This window comes from Petaurus breviceps, unplaced genomic scaffold (genome assembly GCF_028583685.1).
Source record: "Petaurus breviceps papuanus isolate PSGF00001 unplaced genomic scaffold, PetGlider_PUasm1.0 90842, whole genome shotgun sequence".
NCBI lineage: Eukaryota > Metazoa > Chordata > Mammalia > Diprotodontia > Petauridae > Petaurus > Petaurus breviceps.
Window position 1 is genome coordinate 21,184,996 of NW_027187358.1, and position 25,158 is coordinate 21,210,153.

Below are 25,158 nucleotides of genomic sequence, written 5' to 3' on the forward strand. Positions count from 1 at the left end.
CTCTCTCTCTCTCTCTCTCTCTCTCTCTCTCTCTCTCTCTCTCTCACACACACACACACACACACACACACACATGCAATTCAATAAACTCTAGTGGCTCCCTATTGGCCTCTACATCAAATACAAAATGCTCTGGTTGGCATTCAAAGTCCTTCATAGCCTAGCTCCCTCCTACCTTTCCAGTCTTCTTACACCTTATAGCCCCCTATAATTCTTCAGTCCAGTGACACTAGCTTCCTGGTTGCTTCATGAACAAGACACTCCACCTTTAGCTCTGCCTATTGACATCCCAGGCTTCTTATAAGTCCCAATTAAAATTTCATCTTTTACTATAAACTTCCCCCAATTCCTCTTAATTCTTGTTCCTTCCCCCTGTATCCTATTTATTCTGCATCATTTGCTTTGCATATATTTGTTTGTATGTTGTTTTGCCATTAGACTGTAAGCTTGTTAAGGTCAGGGACTATCTTTTGCCTCTTTTTGCATCCCCAGTTCTTAGCACAGTGTCTGGCAAATAGTAGGCACTTAAGAATGTTTACTGGTTAATTGACATACAACGCACAAAATTTAAGCCAACAAGAGGAAATAAAGATCTTAAAACAAAGGGGAAAATTTGGCCTCATAAGTATCACTGAGACTTGAAATGAAACCTATCACTGTGTTACAGCTCTGTGTGGGTACAGCTTATTCAAAAGAAATTGTATAAATAAAAGGGAGTAGGATAGTGTTATAAATTAAAGTATATTCCCACCCAAAATTAAGATAGATAGATAGATAGATAGATAGATAGATAGATAGATAGATAGATAGATAGATAGATAGATAGATAGATAGATAATCAAAGATATACTCCTGTGAGGAAATCCAAGAACTAGAAGGGGGAGCATGATGAGGAATATTTCATTGAAGGTCAAAGGAGGGAGCAAAATAAATGACTCTGTCACTGGATTAAACTACAAACCACTTGAACAGAAAGAGAAAAGAAATTAGAAGTTTGGAAAACAGATCACAAGCCTGGTACAGAGGGGTAATACAGCAATCATGAGGGGCTTCAACTATCTAGGCACGTGCTACAGTCATCTTTCTAACAAAAGCGAGTTCTTGAACTGCCTCAGAGATCATTTTATCTTTTAAAAGGTGGAAGATGCAACAAAGGGGAAATTATATTCTGGATCTGATTCTCATTAACAAAAAGGAATTGGCTATTGTGGTGAAAATTACTGAAACTTATGAAGGAAATGATGACTGCATCCTAGATAGCTAGGATCTCGTGGACTAAAATTCTACAGGGTAAGTCAGCACGGCAGACATGGGAGATACTTGAGAATTAAATTCTGAAGACACAAAAAGAAATAATTGGAATAAGGAGAAAAAATGGAATTTGACTAAAGTGATCAATATAGATGTACAGGGAAATCCATCAGCCAACTCAGACTTTAAAAAGAAACAGACAGAAAAATTAAATGAGATTGTGAGCTAGTCCTGTAAAAATAGTGTGAGGAACAACAAAGCTTACAATGAGTTGAGGCTAGAAAAGGAGGACAAGAACAGCAACAAAAAGGCATTTTTGATTATATTGGGAGATAAAGGAGTTCAGAGAAGGGACAGTACTTTTGCTTTGGGTAGATGGGACAATGATAACTGACACCAGAGAGAAGAGACAGGTGCTATTTTTTTTTTTGTTTCTGTTTTCTCTGCAAAGAAGAATGACAATCACAAAGGAAATGTAAAAAATAAGTCACTTCCTAAGAGTTGACACCCAAGAAATGTAAAGGGAGAGCTGCCCTTGACAAATTCGAGTCGTTTGGCCCAGATGAATTACATTCTTGGTCCTCAAAGAACTGGTAGATGAGATTGTCAGATATTTGAATATATTGCAGAAAAACAGGAGAAATATCACAATGTTGATTATTTTTAAAAGAGCAAAGAGAATAGAGTCTGCAAACTTAACACTAGAGAACATGACTTCAATTTCTGAGAACATTTTGGAACATATCATTAAAGAAATACAGAACATTCAGGAAGGGAAGCAATGATTAGAAAGAGTCACTGTAGCTTCATTAAAGATTGGTCATGCCAGACTAACTTTGTTTTCTTTTTGACAGGATTACTAAACCAAATAGGTGAAATTCAGTAGGGATAAATGTCAAGCCCTGTAGTACTTAGGAACAAAAAAAACCAACTTCACAAATACAGGATAGGGAGAGCATGATTAGGCAGCAGTTGTTCCTAAAAAGATACGAAAGCTTTGGTTTATCTTCAAGCTCAAGATGAGTTTTCAGTGTGATATGGAGTTAGAAAAAGCTAATGCAACCTTGGGATGCTTTTAGGAATGCCAGAGCTTCCAGGGATCAATAAGTAACAGTCCCATTGTCCTTGTCAGCCCTCATCTGGAGTGCTGTGTTCAATTTTAGACACCATGATTTATGGTCAGAGGCAAACAGGAGAGTGTATGGAGGGGGCAACTAGGATTGTGAAGAGCCTTGATGAGTTCATGACATGGGAATCAGTTGAAGAAACTAGATATGTTTAGCTCAGACTAAAGAATTCTTTAGAAGAAAAAGAGAGAAGAAAAATCATGATAACTGTCTTCAACTAACTGAAGTTCTATGATGTAGAAGAGAAATTAAACTTGTTAACTGGCCCCAGAGGGATAAACCAGGAGCCATGAGTGGATAATCACATGTCAAGTATGTTATGAGTTGTTGTATATGGGCTGGACTAAATGGTCACCAAGTTTCTTTGCAATGATTCCAATTCTATAACTTTATTCTATTCTGTCAGTCTCAATTTCCTCATCTGTTAGATGAAGGAGGTTGGTCTAGATAATCTCTAAGGTCCTTTCCAGTTCTAAATCTATTATCTTATGATGCTATAATTCAAGCATACCCAGTAGGAAAAGACAGGAATCTCAGTGTGGGAATCTGGGTGGTAGACCACTAGCCTTCTGATAATGAACTAGTCTAAACTTAAATAAAATAGACTCAAACAACAGGCATAAGAATACATTCTCAAGCAAGTGCTGAAAGTATTTCCAACAAAGACCTGAGAGCAAACATGGTACAAGGGAAAGTGCTCTGACTTTGTAGTTATAGGACCTGTATTCAAATCCTGCTTTTGCCACTAATTCTTTGTATGACAACTCCAAGTCTGTTTCCTTATCTATAAATGGAGAGGGTTGTACTAGGTGGCTATTAAGTGCTTTTCAGCTCTAAATCTATGATCCTATCATTGATCCCATGAGACCTTGTGTTCTGGTGGCATAGCATTCTAGAACCCACCATCACCACCAGATCAGAATAAGGAGTCAGAGAAATGCTTTACTAGATGAAGCATATTCATTAAGATTTGTTTTTTAATTATACCCTTAAAAGACTAACTTATTGATGTATTATTACTAGTATTAATGGAAGCTGATTATGCACAATAAACATTCACTGATCAGAAAAATAAATTTTTTCCAATTTAATGTTTGAATTATATATGCTTAAAACGCATTCTATAAATCGAATCTAAAATATCATGTTATCTTATAATTAGAACCCCTAAAATAAAGATTATGAATGAAAGCTGGTAAAGTATTTTGCTGTTTACCATAAGAAAAGTCTTTGAATCGGTGTATATATTCCATGGCTCCATAAATCTGACCCTGTTTACATAGGCAAAGAACAGCTTTCTTGTGCAGACCACATTCATTGTAGATAATTTGGGCTAAAGTCAGGCATTTGGACATGTTGTAGGGATTCTGTTCCCCATATTGGCAAATTACATCCCCAGCTTTTTCAGAAAATGTTATTCTGGGGAAAAGACATCAGTAAAATTCATATTAGAGGTTTACTGGTAAATACATGAAACTGAAATATTTTACAATCCAGTAAAATAAAATCTGATTTTTCTTTTTTCTTTTTGGTTTGTTTTGTTTTTAAACCTGATTTTTCTATAGCATTTAAGCTTTCCATGACAATGAGGAACCAATAAACACAATTATTTTGTATGTGTTCTTAAGTATTCTTGGGATTAAGCCAATGCATTTGAATCTGGTTTGTGATGGTGATTTTGTTTTCGTTTTTTTAGTGGGGAAGATGTTTACTTTCATTAAAGATGCTAGAAAGTTAAAACTTATAAAAAAAATTAGAACCTTACTTCCTCTGATAAGATTTAAACTACCAGGCAAAAAGTAATTCACATACAATGAGAATCTTTCATAGTTTGGGACTTTTCATTAGACTTTGTTGCCATGTATAAAGCAGGCACTTAATAAATATTGGTTGATAATAATGTGTTTCTATACCTCAGTTATGAAGTTGGTGGATTTTGTTAGCTTTTTCTACCTGTCTAGTTTTTATTACTTCTAATAGTATTTTCCTTGTTTATTATAAGAACTGAACAGACAATACCAAAAGCAATAAGGTAATATGAGAATAAGGGTAGTAAACTAAAATGGGACTTGAGAACTGTGTTTAATACCCAGTTCTTCCTCCGATTTGGTTTTGTTACCTTGACCAGATATTTCTATTATTGCATCAAAGTTTACAAGTAAAAATCAATTACCAGCAAAATGCTGAAAGTATCATCAGTAAGATGTCAAGAAAAATGAGCTAACAAGAAAGAAAAAAAAGTATTGTTTAAAAAATCTGTTAGAGATAAAGAAGCAACAGAAAATGACCATCTCTTTGTCTACCTCAGAGTGAAGTTGTTTCAGAAGGTAAGACAATTAACATGGGTTTTTACTTAATACCATGTGATTATAAAGGAGTTGTTTTATGAAGGTTAAGTGAATGATCATAGTCATTTTACTTTTATGTTAGTCAAATAAACAGTTGGAGCTTTTTAGAATTAATGTATCAAATTTCAAAAGACATGAACTCAAATTCCTAGTTTTCTATAAATTATACTCTAATAATAAGTTATTTACATCTACAAGGAGTACATTTACAATAACAGTATCTGTGGATAAGTGACAGTATCCAGGAGTTAGCTATAGTTCTTAAGTAGGCTGAACAAGAGAATCACAGTTCATGCTCCAATAACAGTCAGAAGATCATTAGTGAGCTAGCTACAGCTCCACTTGAGCCAGCAGAAAGAAATTCAAAGCCCTTGACCTTTCTTTAGTGCTAGCTGTCTCCCAATATTGCTGGAAGGTATTTAAATCCCAGTCATGCCTTTCAAAACCCTCAAGCTTATAACACCTCCATCATCTTCCAAATCTCAAACCTAGGTTTCTTTTTTTTTTTTAAAGCAGTCGGGGTTAAGGTTAACACGGTCAGGTGTCTCTGGATGGGTGCTAAGTGTCTGAGCCTGGATTCGATCCCCAGGTCATCCTGACACTGGAGCCGGTGCTCTTACTCGCTAAGCCACCTGGCCACCCCTCAAACCTAGGTTTCTTCACTGTCTTGCCTTTTCTTTTTCTACTCTCTTGCTATTGAATGCTTCTGGATGAATTCATGTAATAATGTTAACTAGATCCATTACAAATTCATGTTATCTAATTTCAACTGCTTCTTCCCAAGTTAGCTGTTTCAAACCTTCTCTGTCTTCAAGCTCCATAAACAATTTTTAACCTCTTGCCTCTTAGCAGAACCTAAAATCCTACTTTAAGGTCTAAAGCTATCTACTACAAATTCTATCTTTGTCACACCTAAAAACCTCCTTCCATGGTCCCCATAATTTCCTTTGTTTCAGTCTCTGGGAAAAAGGTGGCTCTTGCCAAAAGGACGATGACTCTTTTTATGCCCTCAATCCCAATCTTGTCTGATTCCTCAATAAATCAAAATCACACATCCTACAAGTGCTCAGCCTTTATTTGAAGGCCTCTGCCAGAGAGGTTGGGGGAGACCCCTCCCTTCTAAGGTAGCCCACTCCATTTTTTGATAACTCTATTTGGTAACTCCATAAGTCTTCTCTTATATCAAGCCTAAATTTGTCTCTTTTCAAATTTTACCCATGCTCCTCCTTCTTGATCTTTGCAGTATTTGACACTATTAACCACCTCTCTGTCTGGACTCTCACTCCCTTAAGTCATGAAGCCTAATTGGAGGTATCTCCCACAGTTCTCTCTTGGGCCATGCGTCTTCCACATGACAATCCTTCAAATACTTGAACACAACAATGATATTTAATCCCCAAGACCACCCTCAGTCTTCTCTTTTCTAGAGTAACCATTCTCACTCTCTTCAATTAATCCTCAAATGGAACGAACTAGTAGCCCTTCATTCTAGTTTTCCTCCTCTGTACTTTCTCTTCACCTAATCAGACTCCATCCTATAATATCGTCCCTAGGTTTGAATGTAAGTCTCCACCTCTCATCTGATCAGAGTAGAATATAGCATCATTTTCTGAAGAAGAAAATTTCTTTCTGAAGAAAGAGGCAGCCAATAGCACAGTGAATAGAGCACTGGACCTGGAGTCAGGAAGTCAGGGTTCAAATCTGTCTGCAGATACTTACTTGCTGTGAGTTACTCTAGCCATGTCACTTACCCTCTGTCTACCTCAGTTTCCTCATTTGTAAATTGGGGATCATAACAGCACCTACCTCCCAGGGTTGTTACAAGGATCAAATTAGATTGTATTAGTAAAGATCACTGCAAACCTTAAAGGACTATATAAATATTAGCTATGAGTATCTTAATGTAGCTTCAAATCATATGAGTTTCCTTGACTGTCATACTTTTGAGTCATACTGAGCTCCTGATTCACTAGAGAGCAATATCTAAAATTTATTTTTAGAACTGATAAAAAAAATATCTAGAGGAAAAACCCAACCCCCAATAAATGGTCAATGGACATGAATGAATGAATTAAAAAAGAATGTTTAAGCACTATGTGCCAGGTATAGTGCTAAATACCAGAAACGCAAATACAAAAGTGAGATAGATACTCCTTGCCCTAGAATTTACATTCTCCTAGAAGGAGATAGTACATACAGAGGAATGGTGGCCCTCAAAGGCAATTTTGGTACTAGAAGTCATAAGGACAGATGAGTTGATCCAGAAGCAATAGTAGCATCGAGTTTAATACAGTCCCCATAACAAGAGGTAAAATAATAAGTTAACACTTATGCAGCACTTACAACGTGCTTGGCACTGTGCTAAGTACTTTACAATTATCACTGGATATTCATTTGAAAAATGGAGAGTAGGGATATGTCATGGCCAGATGACCAGAGTAGACAGCTGGACAAAATGTGAAGTATAGTCAGTCTAGGGCCATCCAGACACAATACTCATCAACTCAGGCAGCTCAGCCCCAAGGCTGAAGTGCTAAAACAACAAGCATGGCTGCTGGAGGTTCAATATGGAATACTTACTCCATGTGGGAAAAAGAACAAGACCGTTAGGGGCGGCCAGGTGGCTCAGTGAGTAAGAGCACCAGCTCCAGTGTCGGGATGACCTGGATCAAATCCGGGCTCAGATACTCAGCACCACACCCAGAAATAATAACTAGCCATGTAACCTTGAGCAAGTTACTTAACCCCCATTGCTTTAAAAAAAAAAAAAAGAAAGAAAGAACAAGACCACTGCAGGGCCACTGGCAACATGGTCAGAGGAAACAGCTGAACGAGACATAAAATACAGGGACACCTAGAAATAGAGGAAGCTCAGCTCCAAGGCAGGTGCTACAAAGCTGACTGGATTAACTTTCTCAAGGTCTGGGGGCAGGATTATTGGAGGACCATCTGGGTTCTGTTTCAGGCAGCCATAGAGCTCATGGCAACATGGTCTGAGTGGGTAGCTTGCTAGGATATGAAGCAGAGCCAGGTCTGGGACTAGCTGAATTTGTGTTCACACACTAATGAAGGCAACTCAGTCCCAAGTTTGGAGTTCCAAAGATGAGTGGATTAACTAATTACTCATTACTATTAAAAAATGAATTTTAAAAAGAGAAAATCCAAATAAAACTTTTGGAAACATATCATGACCAATATGGAAGTTTGTTTTGATTGACATGTGTTTATAATGGAGTGTGTGTGTGTGTGTGTGTGTGTGTGTGTGCACGCGCATGTGTGTGCACTTCAGTGGGGGGAAGGGTTGCAGAATGAATTGGAGTGGGAGACTGAGAAGACAGATTTTAGCGGATTAAAACAAGTAAAATATTTTTAAATTGAAAAATAATCTAGGGGCAGCTAGGTGGCACAGTGAATAGAGTACCAGCCCTGGAGTCAGGAGGACCTGAGATCAAATTAGCCTCAGACATTTGACGCACACTAGCTGTATGACCTTGGGCAAGTCACTTAACTCTGATTGCCTTGCCTTTCCCCCTCCAAAAAAAAAAGGAAAAAAATTCTAATAATATGATAAAAAATAAAAAGTATATGCTCAGATATATTTGTAGAAATACTATTTTCTATCACAAAAACTGGAAATGACCATAATGTTGCTTTAGAGTAGTGAATGAATAGGTGACACAGTGGATGAAATACTGGACTTGGAGTCAGGAAGACCTAAATTCAAATCTAGATCAGAAACTTGCTGGCTGTAGGTCACCCTAGACAAGATACTTAATAGCTATCTGTATCATTTTCCTCATCTGTAAAATAGGGATGATAATAGTACCTCACAGGTTGTGGTGAGGATTAAGTGAAATAATGTTTGTAAAACACTCTGTAAACCATTAAGCACTATATAAATGCAAGTTACCATTATAAGTTAAAATATATCAATGTATAGAAGTAGCACAGCATAGTGAATAGAGGGCCAAAAGGACATGTTTCTAAGTCCTGCCTGACACATACTGGCAATGTGACCATCTCACATGTGACAAATGTGACAAACAACAACCTCTCAATACCCAAGGCAACTCTCCAAGACTATCATCTCTAAAACTATAAGTTATAGAAAAACTGCTGGTCTTAGTGGAGGGAGTTTCCACAGGAGGAATTTCCTATACCAATAAAAACTCCCAAAAAATTTCAGTACTATAAAACAATTAACATCATTGCATTATAACCAGAATTTTGGTCCTAGAGTCAGGAAGACCTGAATTCAAATCCTGCCTCAAGTACTTATTAGCTGTGTAACCTTGGGCAAATCATTTAACCTCAGTTTGCCTTGATGTTCTCTTCTGTAAAATGGGAATAAGGATAGTACCAACCCTTCAAGGTTATTGTTAAAATAAAATGAAATAATTGCAAAGTACTTTGAAAATTTTAAAGTGCTATATAAATGCAAACTATTATTATTGTGAATTGTTATGAAAGCATAAAGATACCTGGAAATACATATCTGAAATAATATGGGGCCCAAAACCCCAGAAGCTCAAGAACAATATATAGGGTATCAATTATGATTATATGAAAGTACAAAGTATGCATAAATATAGAGAGATGAAGGGATAAAAATAAGTTTAAAAGTGATGGAGAGGCATATGTAAACTGGTAAGTTTTAAGGGAAATCTTATTAAAACTCATGCAGTCAAACATAAATAGTTGTAAATAATGTTTAATCAATTTTTTCAACATTTAAAGTTAAATTAATAATAAACGGGTTATGTATATAAGTGTAACCTATTTGACAATTGGGGCCTAGTTTCTCATACAATGGACCAGATAAATCCTAGGGCCGTCTATATAATAAGCTCTTTGTATCATACTTGCAACAAGATTTCATCTAAGATTGACCCATTTTGTTGTCTTTAAAAAAAGCTGTCAGCCTTCCTGCAAGCACTAAGACTAATGAAGTATCAAATATAAGACAAGTTTTATGTAACCGGCCAAAACACAACATGGGCTTGTACCCAGGACAACCCTTGTGCTCTTTCCAGAGAGCATTACACAGCCCTTCCCTATAATGAATCCCACCTTCTCTCTGGATTGATGGTGGCCAGAAAAGAGAAGTCTGAGCCACTTCCTTATACACTGAGTCACTGCTTACCTTTTAGGGCTGTGCTGTGAATGTGGTCTGTGGGTCTGTCTCCAGGTTTAAGGATGGGTATCTTTATTTCCTCTCCTACCCTCTCTCGTCAAGGCTAGGAATACATTTCTTCTCTCTCATCAAGGCTTTGTCTCTGTCTGTATCTTTGTCTGGGACTGGACCCTATCTGATATGGTTTCCTATAGAAGTCATGCAGATAGTCAGGTTTCTCTCCAAGTATATGTAAAGTTCAGCTTGTTATTGTTTGCCTTTATCTCTCTTCATATATGTATGTGTCCCTCAAATGGACATCTCCTTTAGCTACAGCTCACCTCTCCCATATTGAGAAGGCCTTTTCTCTTTGTGGGATTGTCTCAGAGGAAGGCACTGAGATTTTGAAGAACCCTATATTCTCCAGAATCTTTTACCTCAGGAATTCCTCTCTTCTCAGACTCTCTTTCTGTTTCTACTTCTTTTTAATGGCCACATCCAAGGGCCAGCACAGGTTTGTGACCTTATCATTCCTAAGGTATCGAATTACTGCTTGTCAGTCTTTCTCCCCTCCACTCTGCAATCCAGTGACATTGGCCTACTTGCTGCTCCTCAAATTCAATGCTCCATCTCCTGACTACGTGTTTTCACCGGCTGTCCCCCACAGCTTGAATTCTCTCTTTCCTCACCTTTACCACCTGCCTTCCCTTGGCTTCCTTCAAGTCTCAGCTCAAGTCCCACCTTCTAAAGATTTCCCCAGTCCTCCTTAGTCTCAGTGCCTTCCCTCTGAGAATATCCCCACTTTATCCTGTATAGAGTTTGTTTGTACACATGTTATTTCCTTCATTAGACTGTGAGATCTTTAAGAGCAGGGGCGATTTGGTTTTGGAGTTTGGGGTTTTTTTTGTCATTCTTCATGACCCCAGTGCTTGGCACATAGAAGGCACTTAATAATTACTAGATGGATGAGTAAATTTAAAGTTCATATTAAAATTCTTAAGTAGAAGCAAAATACTGCTGATACAACTTTGAAGCTGCACTCTTAATTGAATATTAAAACAAAGACTTCTTCAATGGGTGCAGTGAGGACCCAGGACAAGAATTGTCAACTTGTTCAGGACAGAGCACACGGAAAAGAGGCTTATGTACCTTTTGGTGCATGACTAACAAGATATAAATGCATACATGTGTGTATATGTCTGTACATACATATATGTGTATGTAAATGTATGTATGTATACATACACATCTGATATAGCCTCAAAAGAGAAGTAAGATTGACATAGCAGGGAATTATATACATGAAGAAACTACCTGAATCTCCTCTTTGTAGGCCACAAGTCATGTATACTAGACAGGGTGTCCCAAGGGTGACTTTTAGGACACCTTGTATAGAAGCAGACGGAAGGAGGGACTCACAGGAGGGGAAGGTTGCTTAATGCCCACAGGAAAGGAGCAAATGGTTTTCCTCCACGTGGTTGCCGTTTAGTTGTTTTAGTAGTGTCCTACTCTTTGTTACCATATCTGGGGTTTTCTTGGCAAAGACACTGGCATGGTTTGCCAGTTCATTTCCTTCTCCAGCTCATTTTACAGATGAGGAAACTGAGATAAACAGGGTTAAGTGACTTGCCCAGAGTCACAGAGCTAGTGTCTGAGACCACCTTGGAGCTCAGGTCTTCATGACTCCAGACCCAGCACTCTCTCCACTGTACCACCTAGCTGGCCTTTCCTGGATACAAGCCTATTTTTCATTTTGCCAGGACAAATAAAACTTACTTCACATTTTTTACTCTATCAGATTCAGTATTTGAAGGGAAGCTGAAAGCTGATTTAGGGATAACAAATATGAGTCAAATTTTTACGTTCCAAGAGGAAGCCCTGTCAGAAGTCTGAGCCAACATGTTTATTAAAAGAGATGTCCCTAAGGTGAATCTAGTGCATCACGTCAGAGGTTGGGGCCTGGGTGACATGTGTTTCACATATATATAAAAGTGTTTATTAATTTAACTTTAAACATCAGTAAAACCAACCAAGCATTCTTTCTAGCTATTTACATTTGAACATATGCATTTTCACACAGAAATATTAAAGACCTGTAGCCTCCTTGATCCTGGGACTTCTAAGGGAGCCCCATAAAAGCCCTGAACCCAAAGTGCTCATTTCTGGCTTCTGCCCTCACTCCTAGGATTTCCAGGGAACTTCTTATCTAGCCTATCTGCCTGTGACCTCCTTGATTCTGAGTCTTTCCGGGATATCCTGTGCCACCACTGGATCCAGGACTCTGGCATCTGTCTTTGTCCCAGAACTTTATCCAGTACTCAGAATTATATCTACCTCAAATTGACAGTTACTGTCTCCCTATATTCTTTCAGTCTCTAACTTCACTGCTCCTGCCTGCCTCAGAGGACTCAACAAAACCATCTGCCACAAGGTACACCGAGGGAGGACCCTGAACAGCCTGATCACTTCCTTCTCTCAATGGATTTCTCTTGTAGTCACTCACAATCTGCTTAAACTCATTCCTCAATAGTTAGTATACTCCTTCCCTGTCATATACTCCCCATCTCAGTCATTTTGGAGCCTGGGATATCACTGTATAAACCCTGTTATGCCTCTTCCCCATCTTCTCTCTTATTCCTATTCCCTTCAACCCTCCAACGTTCCCTTTCTCATGAACCAACCCCTTCCACTGTGCTTTCTAGAATGCCTGCTTTAGCTAACATTTTTCATCTTTAAACTTTTCCTCTATCCTTCCAACTTCTAGCACTCAAAGACTTGGCTCCTGCCTGATGACATGGCCAGCCTCACCATTCTTTCTAGTACTGATAGCACTTTCATTTATAACCTTCCCCTCCAATTCACTAGTTGTGATGATGGAGTCAACAACATACTCCTTGCTCCTCCCTGTGACTTCTAGACTCTCCCTCTACTACCATCACTCAGTAATTTCTCCTTTGAAATTCATTCAATCCATAGTTATCAATCAAACAATACTCTGGTGGTTGTTATATACCTACCCCCAGTATACTCTACATCCTTTGCGAATGAGTTCAATGCTTCCCTCACTCATAGTCACAACCTTTCTTTTGCCCTTAACTCATGCCCTCATAGTATGGTACTAACATACATACTGATATTCTCTCAAATACTGTAACTTCCCAGTTTCTCAATTTTCTCATTACTCATGACCTACTCCTTCACCCACTTCAGCTACACATAGAGATTGTCATACCCCGTGATTTTGCCATCACCCACAAGTCCTCTATTTCCATATTCATAAATTCTGAAATTCTTTTATGTGATCAAAATCATCTTTTACTCTAGCTTATAACCCCTACCTAACCCTATTCTTTGTCCTCACCATGACTTCAAATCCCTCTATCCTCCAGTTCTTTCCCAGTTTATCACCCTTTGCATTGGTTTCACCCTTTTGACTCTTGGTGAATAAATTCAGCTCTATACTCTCCTCTACTCTTTTTGTTTTAGATGTAGATGCTTTTATTATAAAACTAAACTGGTATAAAGGATGGTGTGATAGTAATGGCAATTAAAGATTCCCCTGTATTGGCTTGGTTTTCAAATTGATTGTATTAAAACCCAGAGTTTGTTAATCCCACCTGTGGGATGGGCTTGTTGATGTGAAAAGAAAGTCCTGAAGTGGGAGGAGCTGGAGATGTAGATTTGGAGAGACAAGAGAGAGGCGGAAGTTCTTTTTGGAAGCAGCACCTCGTGGAGAGGGAGAGACTAAGAGATTGCTGGTGGCCGCTTTGAATTGCCCTGGACTTTTGAGACCTGCCCCCTGAGCTGCCAAGGACTGAGGAGACATGGCTGTTTTGCTGGTACTTTGTCTGTCTGTTTTGATGTTATTTTGCCAGATTTGTCCACTGGTGAAAGACTGTCCTGTTGAAGAAGTCCTGGAACCTGGCATTTGGTTAAGAAGGCCTGAGACTGTCCTGCAGACAGAGAGTGAATACTGTCCACTGGTGAGGGACAGTACTGAGAGTGAATACTGTCCACTGGTGAGGGACAGTACTGTTGTTGCAGGGGTCTGGAGACTGTCCGGCAGACAGAATGAATACTGTCCACTGGTGAAGGACAGTGCTGTTGTTGCAGGGGTCTGGGAGCCTTTCTGTTGGTTCAGAAGCCCTGAAGAAGGATTTTCTTGTTGTATGTTTACAGAAATCCTGGGAGAGGGCTTTGCTAATGTGTTCAGGGGTTCTAGGACTGTTCTACAGACAGAGGATAAATTCATGAAGGGACTGGCAATGTATCTTATGGCCTTGCTAAGCCTTGTCTCTCCAGGAACTAAGATTGCTGAGAACTTGCCTCGTGTCAAAATGAAGAAAAGACCTCCATTTGGGTATTAAGTGCTGTGTTTAAACTTGATGTAACTCTGGGGTAGATTCAATTGTGATCCAGGGGTGGGGAACTTTTGACCTTTTTGTGTTCTATGGTTGAGCAAATGAATGTATTTTACTTATGTTTGGAAACTAATCTCCATTTGAGAAGAGGGGCTTTGTGGTGGACTTAATTAAGGTATAGCCTAGGGGTGGAGAAGTATTTGGAACAGAGACTTTGTAATTGATTGAATGATTGGAAAGTCCTGGGGTGGGGTAGGCCTTGGAGATGATTTAATCACACTTAGTAAATGCTGTATTTTGAATGATGTCATGTTTTGATCTTCCCTGTTCTGGGTTTGTTACTGAAATAAAATAGAGAGCACCTATGCTGGTATTTTGAACCTGGGAAGTTGCCTTTGCTTGGTATTACATTACAGATGGTTGGCACAAATTTTACAAATAATAATAAAATACATTATACTCTATTGTAAATTTCATATAGCCAATTGATTTTCACAGAATGCTTCTGTTGGTTTTTGCTCTACTCTTGTATGCATTACCCAACCTGTAGCTATAATTTGACCATGATTTGATGAATGAAGTTCTATCCCAATATGTTAATTCATTCCCCAAAAAAATCAGTCAATAAATCTGATGTGATTTCCAGTTAAATTACTTATCACCCTTGTATAAATTATATTCACAAAACTGAAAATTCTTTCAATTTCACTACTGACTGCAATAAAACTATCTTTTTGGTTTTTGTATAGTTTTGTATTACAGGTATTGGAACATTGTCTAATTCTATATCTATAAAATTCCAAAAGTTGTTAAAATCAATTTCTTATTTTCAAATTTCACTTAAATATTTTTTCACCAGCTATTCATGCTGAATTAAGTTTTTCATAAGATCAAGTACATGAGTCTAATAAATAAAAAATAATTTGAAATGCTTCCATCATTTCTGTTCTGTAAAAGATTAAGCTCATCTGTTGAATTATTTTCAAGTATCATTCCTGGGAAGAACATTAAATTTATTATGCTTATGAAATTTAAATGATTATTTTTATGAAAATGTCTTTAAAATTTATCTGACTTAAGTCTTCGACTTGAGATTCATGCTTCCCAATACTAATTTTTACATTTTCCAAAGCTCTTATTGGGCATATTAATTTTTGCACTTTCAGAATGTAACTGCAATGCAGTTGAAGATAATAAAAATTGCTCAAGAATGTTAATTATTAAAGCAAGATATTGCAAGAAATTAATGTTAGGTAATTGCTTTGCTAAATCAGAATAAGAGAAAAATGTAAGTAAAATGTAGTATATATGTTCACCATATAGCAGTAGCTAATAAATGACATCTTGCTCATCTGAGTTCTATACAGTACTATCCCAGTCTTAAAAACTTCAATTTTTTTAAACTATACATTTGGTTTTTATTAGATTGGTGATAAATAGAATAAATTTTATATAGAAATATTTTTTAAATGATCAATTTGTTTTATGGGGAATCTAACAACTTTATTTCCCAGCATTGTATTAGCACCATCAGAACAAAATGAAATTAAGTTTACTTTCAAGTATATATTCATTAATAAAGCTGCAATCATTTAAAGAAGAAGTAATATATGTACTGAAAATGCAAATTATTTTAAAGCAATAAACAACATTACCTGTGTAGTAGCTGACTAAACTGAGCTCTGGAGATAAATCCCTTCACTGTTCTTCTTTGTAATTTTATTTGTCCTGTCAATTATGATATAGATTTTTTCGCTCTTTTCTACAATACTTTTAATTATTTTTATCTTAATTTCTTTTGTAATATGTTCTGCTACTAATAGTAATAATAGCATTTATTTGATGCTGTAAAATTTGCAAAGCACTATGCAAATTTTCTTATTTTATCTTCACAACAACCCTGGGAGGTAGATATCATTATTATTCTCGTTTTACAGATGAGGAGACAGAAACTAAATGGCTTGCCTGGGGTCACACAGTTGGTGAAGTGTCTGAGGAGGAATCTGAACTCAGGTCTTCCTGTCTCTAGGCCCAGCGCTCTATTCACTGTGGCATCTGCCTATTCTCTTTTTTTTTTTTTTTTAAAGCAATTGGGGTTAAGTAACTTGCTCAAGGTTACACAGCCCGGTGTTTCTGGGTGGGTGCTAAGTGTCTGAGCCTGGATTCAATCTCAGGTCATCCCGACTCTGGGGCTGGTGCTCTTACTCACCTGCCACCCCGACATCTGCCTATTCTTGTGGATCATATTATATAGGTAAACAACTCCTTATATCTTGTTTTTTCTTGTATTTCTATTGTTCCCTCAATATTAAAGGCCTATTACATTTTACTATGTTGTAAATAGTGCTGAAAACTTTTGATAGAATCTTTTCACAAATCTGTTAGTAGGGGCTTTAGAAATACTGTGTTCCTTAATTTTTTTTTAATTTTTATATATATTTGCAGAGAAACTTGCCTAGTAGTTTTATGACTGCCTTTTGAAATTGTTAAACAGACACTCCATTCCTTACATACGTGGGCATGCTTTCCTGCTGTCACTTCTAAATGCTAAACTGTTGAACAATCCTTACATCTTAACTTACCTTCTTTCATTTCAAGTCTTTGTACTCTTCTGAAAATATAAATACTTTTTTTCCATTCCAACAATCTGGAAGTACAAGATTATCTATTTCTTCTTTTAAAAAACATGACAATTTTCTTCAATGATTGTCCATTCAACAGATTCAAAATTTGGTTCTGTTGGCTTTGATGCTTCTCTATGATTTCTATTCTTATCATTTTCTGTTTTCATGTTCTTCACACTCATACACACACAAAAGCTCACAGTTGTTTTGTCATTTTAGGGAAAAGAATCTTTCAAACACTGTGGTGCTTCATCTCTTTTAGTTACATGAGAACTGCAATGCTCATTATGATTTAGATTGTCAGCTGTAGAAGGAACTTCAATGAAGAACTCATCCTCACAGAAACATTCCAAGAAACAGTAAGAAAATAGATCCAAATCTCAGGGCTAAAAGCCTTTGATGACTTTTTCTCACAAAACATCAGGATATATCTTTGCAACAATGGTGAATGACTTTCTGAAGATCATCCAATCTGCATCTCCTTATAGGAAAACTGTGATGGAAGGTGAACAACCCATGCCATGAGAACAAATCATCTGGCCAAAGTCTGCTCTCTTCTTCTCAAGGCTTAAAATGGGAAAGAGCTATTGCCACTGGGCTGAGACAAAATGGCCTCTCTTCTACTCTTGAGTCCATGATTTCATTATCCTATCACTGATCATGCTTTACCAAATCCCCACCATCCTCTGCCCTTTTTTTCTATTCTCATTCCGCTAAACAAAACTGGAGAAAATTACAAAACCATGCCAAGGAGATCAACTTACAAATTTATGCTACATTGTCTCAACTGGGTCCTTACTGCAGTAAGGCAATCCTTTTACAACTCCCTGATACATACATCACAGAGACTTTTCTACACTTTTTCATCCTTTCTTAAATCTCTCATGGAATACCTTCTTGCCAACTTCTTAAATGAGACCTTTGCTTTATGTATCACTGAAAAAATTGAGGCCCTTTGCCAAGAGCTCCCTCTTTTCTACTCCTCTTCATCTTCTATCACTCAGATGTCTTCCCCCACTATCTCTTTCCTTCATCCTTGTCTCACAAAATGGGGGCGCCATTCTCCTAGAAAAGGTTAATCCCTCTACATTTACCTTTGATCCCATTTTATCCTTTCTCCCCCAGTAGATTGCTCCCTTTATTATTCCCACTGTCACTAATCATCAATCTCTCCCTGTCTACTGGCTATATGTGATGATAATGGGAATTTGAAGATCTTCCCTGCCCCTTGATAGGCTTGAGTGAATTTGAGGACATTCCCTGATTTGAAAATATACTCTGCCCTCTAATAGACTGAATGTGGTCACATGGAGCCTGTGGCAGAAGGCTTGTTTTTCAGGAACACCCACACCTTGTTACTTCGTGATTAGGCAGTGGGTCGTGAGGATTGTGGTGTTCTCTGACCCTGGAGAAGGCTATATATACCCTCATGTGAGGTTTTGCTTTGCAGTTTACTCATGGGAAGAGTTGTGTGATTTGGCCAGATGAGACTCTGGGCAGCTGTTGAGCCCCTGGCTTTGAAAACCCAGATGTTGGTGCTTCTCTCTCTGGTAACTAACTAGGTATGAAGGTGATGGTCAGAAAGCTGGAAGCCCTGTCTGTTGGTCTTTTCACTGTCTTTATTTTTTGTCTGTCTGTAAACTCTGTTTGTATTTTCTCTGAAGTTCAGGGTGCTGACTTTTTCCCCTGAACTAGGTAAATGATATATGTTTGATTAAAGTAAGATGAGTTGGTTTCCTTTAGAAAAGCAGATCAAAGAACTTGGGGTAACAGCCATCCTGGGTATGCTAAGGTGCTTGCTGCTACACCATTTCCCTGCTGCCAACAAACTTGCCTACATATATCCCTTCCTTGAAAAAATATTGGGGCAGCTAGTGGCGCAGTGAATAAGAGCACTGGCCCTGGAATCAGAAGGACCTGAGTTCAAATCTGGCCTCAGACATTTGTCACACTTACTAGTGTGATCTTGGGCAAGTCATTTAACCCCAATTGCTCTGCCTTCCCCCCTCTAAAAAAAGAAAAACACCTCAATTAATTAGACCATTCCTGTTTGCTGTTATCCCATATCTTTATGTCTTTTCTTAGCTAAATTCTCTTTAGTATGGCTTCCAACTTTGTTATTCAACTGATACTGTTCTCTTTCCAAATACCTGTAAAGCACTTAGTACAGTGCCTGGCACAGAGTATGTGCTACATAAATAGTATCTATTATTATCATCATCATTATTATTACATACCAACGACAACTTAATTGTCAAATCTAATGGCCTTTTCAATCCTCATACTTCTAGACTTCTCTTCAGCCTTTGATACTATGAACTCTCTCTTCTCTTTGACATTTGCTTCTCTAGACTCATGAGACTGCTCTCTCCTGGTCCTCCCCTTATCTTTCTGCCTACTTTTTCTCAGTCTGCTTTGCTGGATCTTCATCTAAATCTAATACAATCCATTAACCATGAGTGCTGCCCAAGGTTCATACTAGACTCTTTTCTCTTCTCCCTCTATATTCCACTTGAAGATCTTGTCAACTCCCATGGATTCAATTATAATCTCTATAAAGAAGATTCTCAGATCTATTTATCTAGTCCTAACCTCTAGCCTTACATCCACAACTGCTTACTGAACACAAGAACTAGATGTTCTATAAACATCTTAACCTCAACAATTACAGAACTGAATTTATTACCTTTTCCCTGAGAGAAATAATTATTAAATGATCAATTGTCAATAGTGGGAAGATCCAGGATTTTTTCTCTTTCTCCTCTGGAGATTGGGTCAAAGCTTATTTCTCTGAAGGGCAGGGCAGAGATGAAATCTTGGAATTGTTACCGACCCAACTACAGAACCTTACAAAGAATTTAATCTAAGGTGACTTTTGGCCTATTATGTTTTAGTGAGCCATACCCGAGTAGAGGTAGACCCCTTTTTGTCTAGATTGCCCTAAGTGGGGATAGTCTGGATAAGAGATGTCTCTGAGTGATCAGTGTTTCCCTCAATCCCTCATTAGAATAAACCCACCACAATTACAATATTCATTCTCTCATTACTTGTTAATCAATCAGAGTCAACTACATCCTCAGGAACACCTACTCTTTCAAAAGTATATAAGCACTGAATGGGTTCCATGAGGGGTCTTTGGAATCTGGGAGTGCCACTGACCCCTTTTATTAATTATCTGATAGTGATGGAGTCTACCCACTGCCCCCAATCCCAATATTCCAACTTCTCCATATGCCTCACTAAGATAGCAGGTGTGTTCATGACATCATCTAAATCCATCTAGCTTTAGACAAGACCACAACAGCCAGCCAATAAGAAAGCAATAGCAACAAGATGCTGAGCAGGATGCTTGACCACAAAATCACAAGGTAACTTTTCCTAAATGGATGACTGTGCACTAATAGCAAAGACTGTCCTTTAGGTTAACTTTTGACATAGAGAGGCTTATTATAATATTATTATCTCACACTAATACCCCTCCAATGAGCTTTTATATGTGCATTCTGGGTAGCTATATGTACAATTCCACCCATACTAGAAAATCCTTCCTATATTTTAAAATTCATATATTCTGTTATGTTAATGACATCATTTGCTCTATAAAAAAATCTCTATCTTGTTTTTTAGGTTGCTAGATCCTCTAAGGAGTCTAGCTTTCTAAGAGAGTGTAATCCTCAATAAACACCTTTACTTGGTTTGGAGACAGTCTGAGTCTGTGAATTCTTTTGAGGTAACCATGCCACAACACTAGCATGATTAGTAAAATAATTAATTACCAGAAACTATGTCTCTAAAACTTTTTATGTCACATCTCCCAAACTCTCCCTTCTTCTGAACTCCCTATTACTATTGAATGCACCACTGTCCTCTCAGTCATCCATGCTTTAACCTCAGTGTCAACCTCAACTCCTCGCTGGTACTCACTCCACATATCCTATCAATTACCAAGTCTTATTGATTTTACAGTCATAATTCATAAAATTATCCTCTGACACTGTCACCATCTTGGTGCAGGCCCTAATCATTTCATACCTGGAATATCACAGTAGCCTTCTACTTGGTCTCCCTACCTTAAGTTTCGCCCCAGTCCAATCCACCTTCTACTCAGTTGTCTAACTGATCTTCGTAAAGATCAAGTCTAACCATGTCATGTACCCTACATTCAGGGTCCTTACAATATCCCTACAATCCAGGGACACATTCACCTTCTTGTTATTATTCCTCAACCACCACACTCCATCTCCCAACTCCTTATACTAATAATTGGCTATCCCCTTTTGCCATCTCTCCTAGTTTCCCAGACTTCCTTTGAATCTCTGAGATTCTTACTAACTTGATTTGATTTCTTGTCCTTACTTCTCTTGCTAATGATCTAATAGTGACGTCACGGTACTCAGTAAGATTTTCTTGACTGACTAATTGTTATAAAGTCCTGAAGTAACAACTAGATTCACTATTCAGTGATCAAAATTCTGGGTTGAAAATAATTCTCTTAAAAATGTGAAAATAAAAATTTTAAGGAGCTTAGTATATATCCTTTAAAAATCATATCAAAATAAGTTTAGCCCTGTTTCACTTACCTCTGCTGGGTCACCCAGTGTATAACTAGATCCAAACGTTTTTCAGATAATCCACATTTAATTCCTTCCAGAGTCAAATAAGCATCAACAGATTTTTTAGCAGCACGACTTGTAGTAAAAAGAGCCTCAAAGAATAATAGTAAAGGAAGAGTTTTCCCTTTAATTTTACCAACATCTAGAGAGGGAAAAAAAAAGAACTATTGAGTCAAATGTTTTAGCCAATATTATTTTTTCATACTTTAGTGGGTGTTCTTTTAAAATTTGTGAAGATGATGAAAAATGCCATCTACCTCCAGAAAGAGAACAAACCCTAAATACAAATTGAAACATTATTTTTCACTTTGTTTACTTTTCTTCTTTCTTTTGCAATATGGTTAATATAGGAATATGTTTTGCATGACTCCGCATGTATAATGGGTATTATATTGCTTGCTTCTCAATGGGTAAGGAGGGGACTGGAAGGAGGAAGAGAATTTAGAACTCAAAATTATAAAAAATGAATGTTATCAATAAATGAATAAATAGATAAATGAAAAAAATAACATAAAATGAAATTTGTGAAGAAATTTTATAGCTTAAGAATTATTAAATACTCTAATTTTCAAGAAAGGGCTAACATTTATTCTACAGTTTAAACTATAACTGATATGAGCTGACTGTAATGGGAATGTAAATTTATGTTGTTGCCATCTTTCTAAGATTGTATTGTGTAAGATCTTCCCTGCCCCTAGGTTAAGTGCACCTAGAGCCTGTGGTGGGAGGCTTGTTTTTCAGGAGATACTTTGTGATTGGGCAGTGGGTCAAGAGGGTTGTTACATTCTCTGAGCCAGGAGAAGGCTATATAATCCCTGATGTGAGGCTTTGTTTTGGGGCTCACTTTGACAGGTGTTGTGTGATTTCACCAGATGAGACTCTGGGCAGCCGTTGAGAGCCCCCCGGCTTTGAAAAACCCAGATGTTGGTGCTTCCCTCTCTGGTAACTGACTGGGTATAGATGTAATGGTTGGACAGTTGGAGGCCTATCTGCTTGAAATGTTTCTCTGTCTTGTAACTTTTGCTTACTGTAACCTGTCTGTATACTCTGAAGTTCAGGGTGCTGACTTTTTCCCCTGAACTAGGTAAATGATATGTTTGATTTATTAAAGCAAGATTGTTAACCCATTTTGAGTTGCTTTCCTTTAAAAAGCAGATCTAAGAACCTGTGTTGGCAGCCACCCTGGGTATGCTGGGGAGCTTGCTGCAACACTGACGTTTGAAATTACTAGTCATTTTGAAAATGTTATTCCATTCCATATCCTCATCAAAGTTACTGAACTATTCAATTCCACCAATATATATTAAACAACTAATACATATAAGGCACTAAGTTAGATGCTAGAGATATGAAGACAAAAACAAAAAACAGTTCCCTTTCTCAAGGAGCTATATTCTTCTGAAGAGATATAAAATGTGCATTGATAAGTAAATATGAGATAAATTAAGGAGGGCAAGAACCCAAATGATTGGGGTAACAGGAAAGGGTCCCCATAGGAGGTAGCACTTGAGATGGGCCTTGAAGAAAGGCAGGAATTCTTAGATATGGATTCAGGCATGGAAGACTGTCTATGCAAAGGCATGAAGTCAGAAGAATGAATGCAGAGTTCACGAAACTACAAGTAGGTTGACTGGAAAATAAGAGCATACAAGGGAGAGACTGAAAGCAGGCAGATAATTTGAAACCACGGGAACTGATGAGATCATTGAGATAGCATAGAAAAAGAAGAGGACCTAGGATAGAGCCTTAGAAGACACCCAAAGTTAGTGGGTATGACCTAAGGGACAATCTAGCGTGGTAAACTGAAAAGGATCAATTGGACAGGTAAGAGGAGAACCAGGTTAGAGTACTTTCATGAAAATCTAGAGAGGAGAGAGTATATAGGAGAAGACAGTGATGAAATGTGTGAAAGGCTCCAGAAAAGTCAAGAAGAATGAGGATTAAGAAAAGGCCATCAGATTTAACAATTAAGAGATCACTGGACAAACAGTTCTCAAAGAATTGCAAAGTATTAACAACCTTATGAAATAATGCTCCAAATCACCAATAATAAGAGGAATGAAAATAAAAACAACCCTGATGGGGAGGCTAGATGGCGCAGTGAATAGAGCACCAGCCCTAGAATCAGGAGGACCTGAGTTCAAATCCAGCCTCACACACTTGACACATTTACTAGCCATGTGACTTTGGGCAAGTCACTTAATCCCAAATGCCCTCCAAAAAAAAAAAAAAACAAATAAACCCTGAGGTTTCACGTTACATCCAGAAAACTGACAAAGATGACAAAATGGCGGCCTGGTGCATAGTTGGGTGAAACTCTAAATCAGTACAAGCATTTTGAAAAGCAATTTGGAATTATGCAAATAATGTGACTAAAAAGTCTATATCCTTTGACTTAGAGATTCTATTACTAGTCTTATACCCCCAAGGAGGTTATCCATAAGAAAGTCCCTATAAAAAAAATATCAAAATATTTATAGCAAAGCTTTTTTGTTGGTTGCAAAGAATTAGAAACAAAGTAGATACCAACTCATTGATAAAGAGATAAATAAACTGTAGTGTATAAATGTAATTACTATGCTGTAAGAAACAGTAAATGTGATGAATGCAGAGAATCATGGAAAGATTTACATTAACTGATGAAGAATGAAGAAAGCAGGGCCATGAAAACAGTATACTAAATGACTTCAACAATGTAAATGAAAAAAAAAACACCACAAAACAATCAAAAATGAATGCTGTAAAATAAAACAACAACAAAAAATGGCCCCAAATAAATAAGAAGACACCCCTGACTCATCCAACTCCTTTGTGGGGCAGGAAGGGAAGGGGGGGAAATAGTGCACCTATTTTCACACTTTTTCAATATATTGCTATTTTAAATTTGTTCCTCTTTTTCCCTAAAAATATTACTATTTTACTAAATATTACTTTACTATAATTTACTATATTTACTGTAATTTACTATATTACTAAAAATATTACTAAATAATACAGGATGGCTCTCTGGAAGGGCAAAGGGAGAAAGAAAATCCAGTGGTGTACAAAAAAAAAGATACCCATAAAAATCCTTTTTAAAAAAAGAGAGATCATTGTTAACTCCAGATACACTAAATGGCTATGAGTCATGCAACATCATAGTCTTACAAAATTCAAAATCCCAAGTAACCCAAAAGACAATATAGAGGCATAGAGAGAGATAGTGCATCACAGTAAATAAAAGGCAGGCCTCTGAGATAGAACAATCTACATTCAAGGTTAGACTCTGATACATCCTGGCTTGGGGCCCTTAGAAATTCTTTAACCACTCAGTAGATACTTCAAGAAACTCTCTAAGACTCAAGCTGACAATCTGTATTAGTAGAGAGAATTTACTTGGCAAGATCTCTTCCTATACCAATAAAATCACAGGTCTGAACCAATTTTGTAAAATGCTGAATGATGGGTATAAATAGGTTATATTATTATATATATATATTAACCTATAAATAGGTTACCACATATTACTACTAATGATGACTTGTGTGCAAGGTGTAGCAAAAAAGAGATATTGAGATGTATCAAGAACATGAACAGACAGAAAAGAAAGTGGGCAAATCATGTAGCAAGTAGGAAGGATAGATAGCTTTCATGTTACCCTAGGAGCCATTAAATATTAAGATAGCTTAAGGAAGAAGTCCTACAGTTCATGTTGATGCACATTCAATGCACATTTTATGAA

General features: G+C 37.4%; 1 protein-coding gene across 5 annotated transcripts in view; it reads right to left on the reverse strand.

Moving 5' to 3' along the window:
- The window catches only part of CLHC1 (clathrin heavy chain linker domain containing 1), a 64,851-nt gene that overhangs the window by 8,526 nt on the left and 31,167 nt on the right, over positions 1-25,158 (reverse strand). For 4 of the 5 annotated variants that reach the window (XM_069071726.1, XM_069071727.1, XM_069071725.1 and 1 more), the window contains 2 exons: positions 21,405-21,579; positions 3,595-3,797 (listed from right to left, as the gene is read on the reverse strand). In XM_069071726.1, the coding sequence (XP_068927827.1) occupies positions 3,595-3,797; positions 21,405-21,579 (378 nt within the window). The remainder of the gene's footprint in view (positions 1-3,594; positions 3,798-21,404; positions 21,580-25,158) is intronic. The other variant, XM_069071728.1, reaches the window with a different exon arrangement.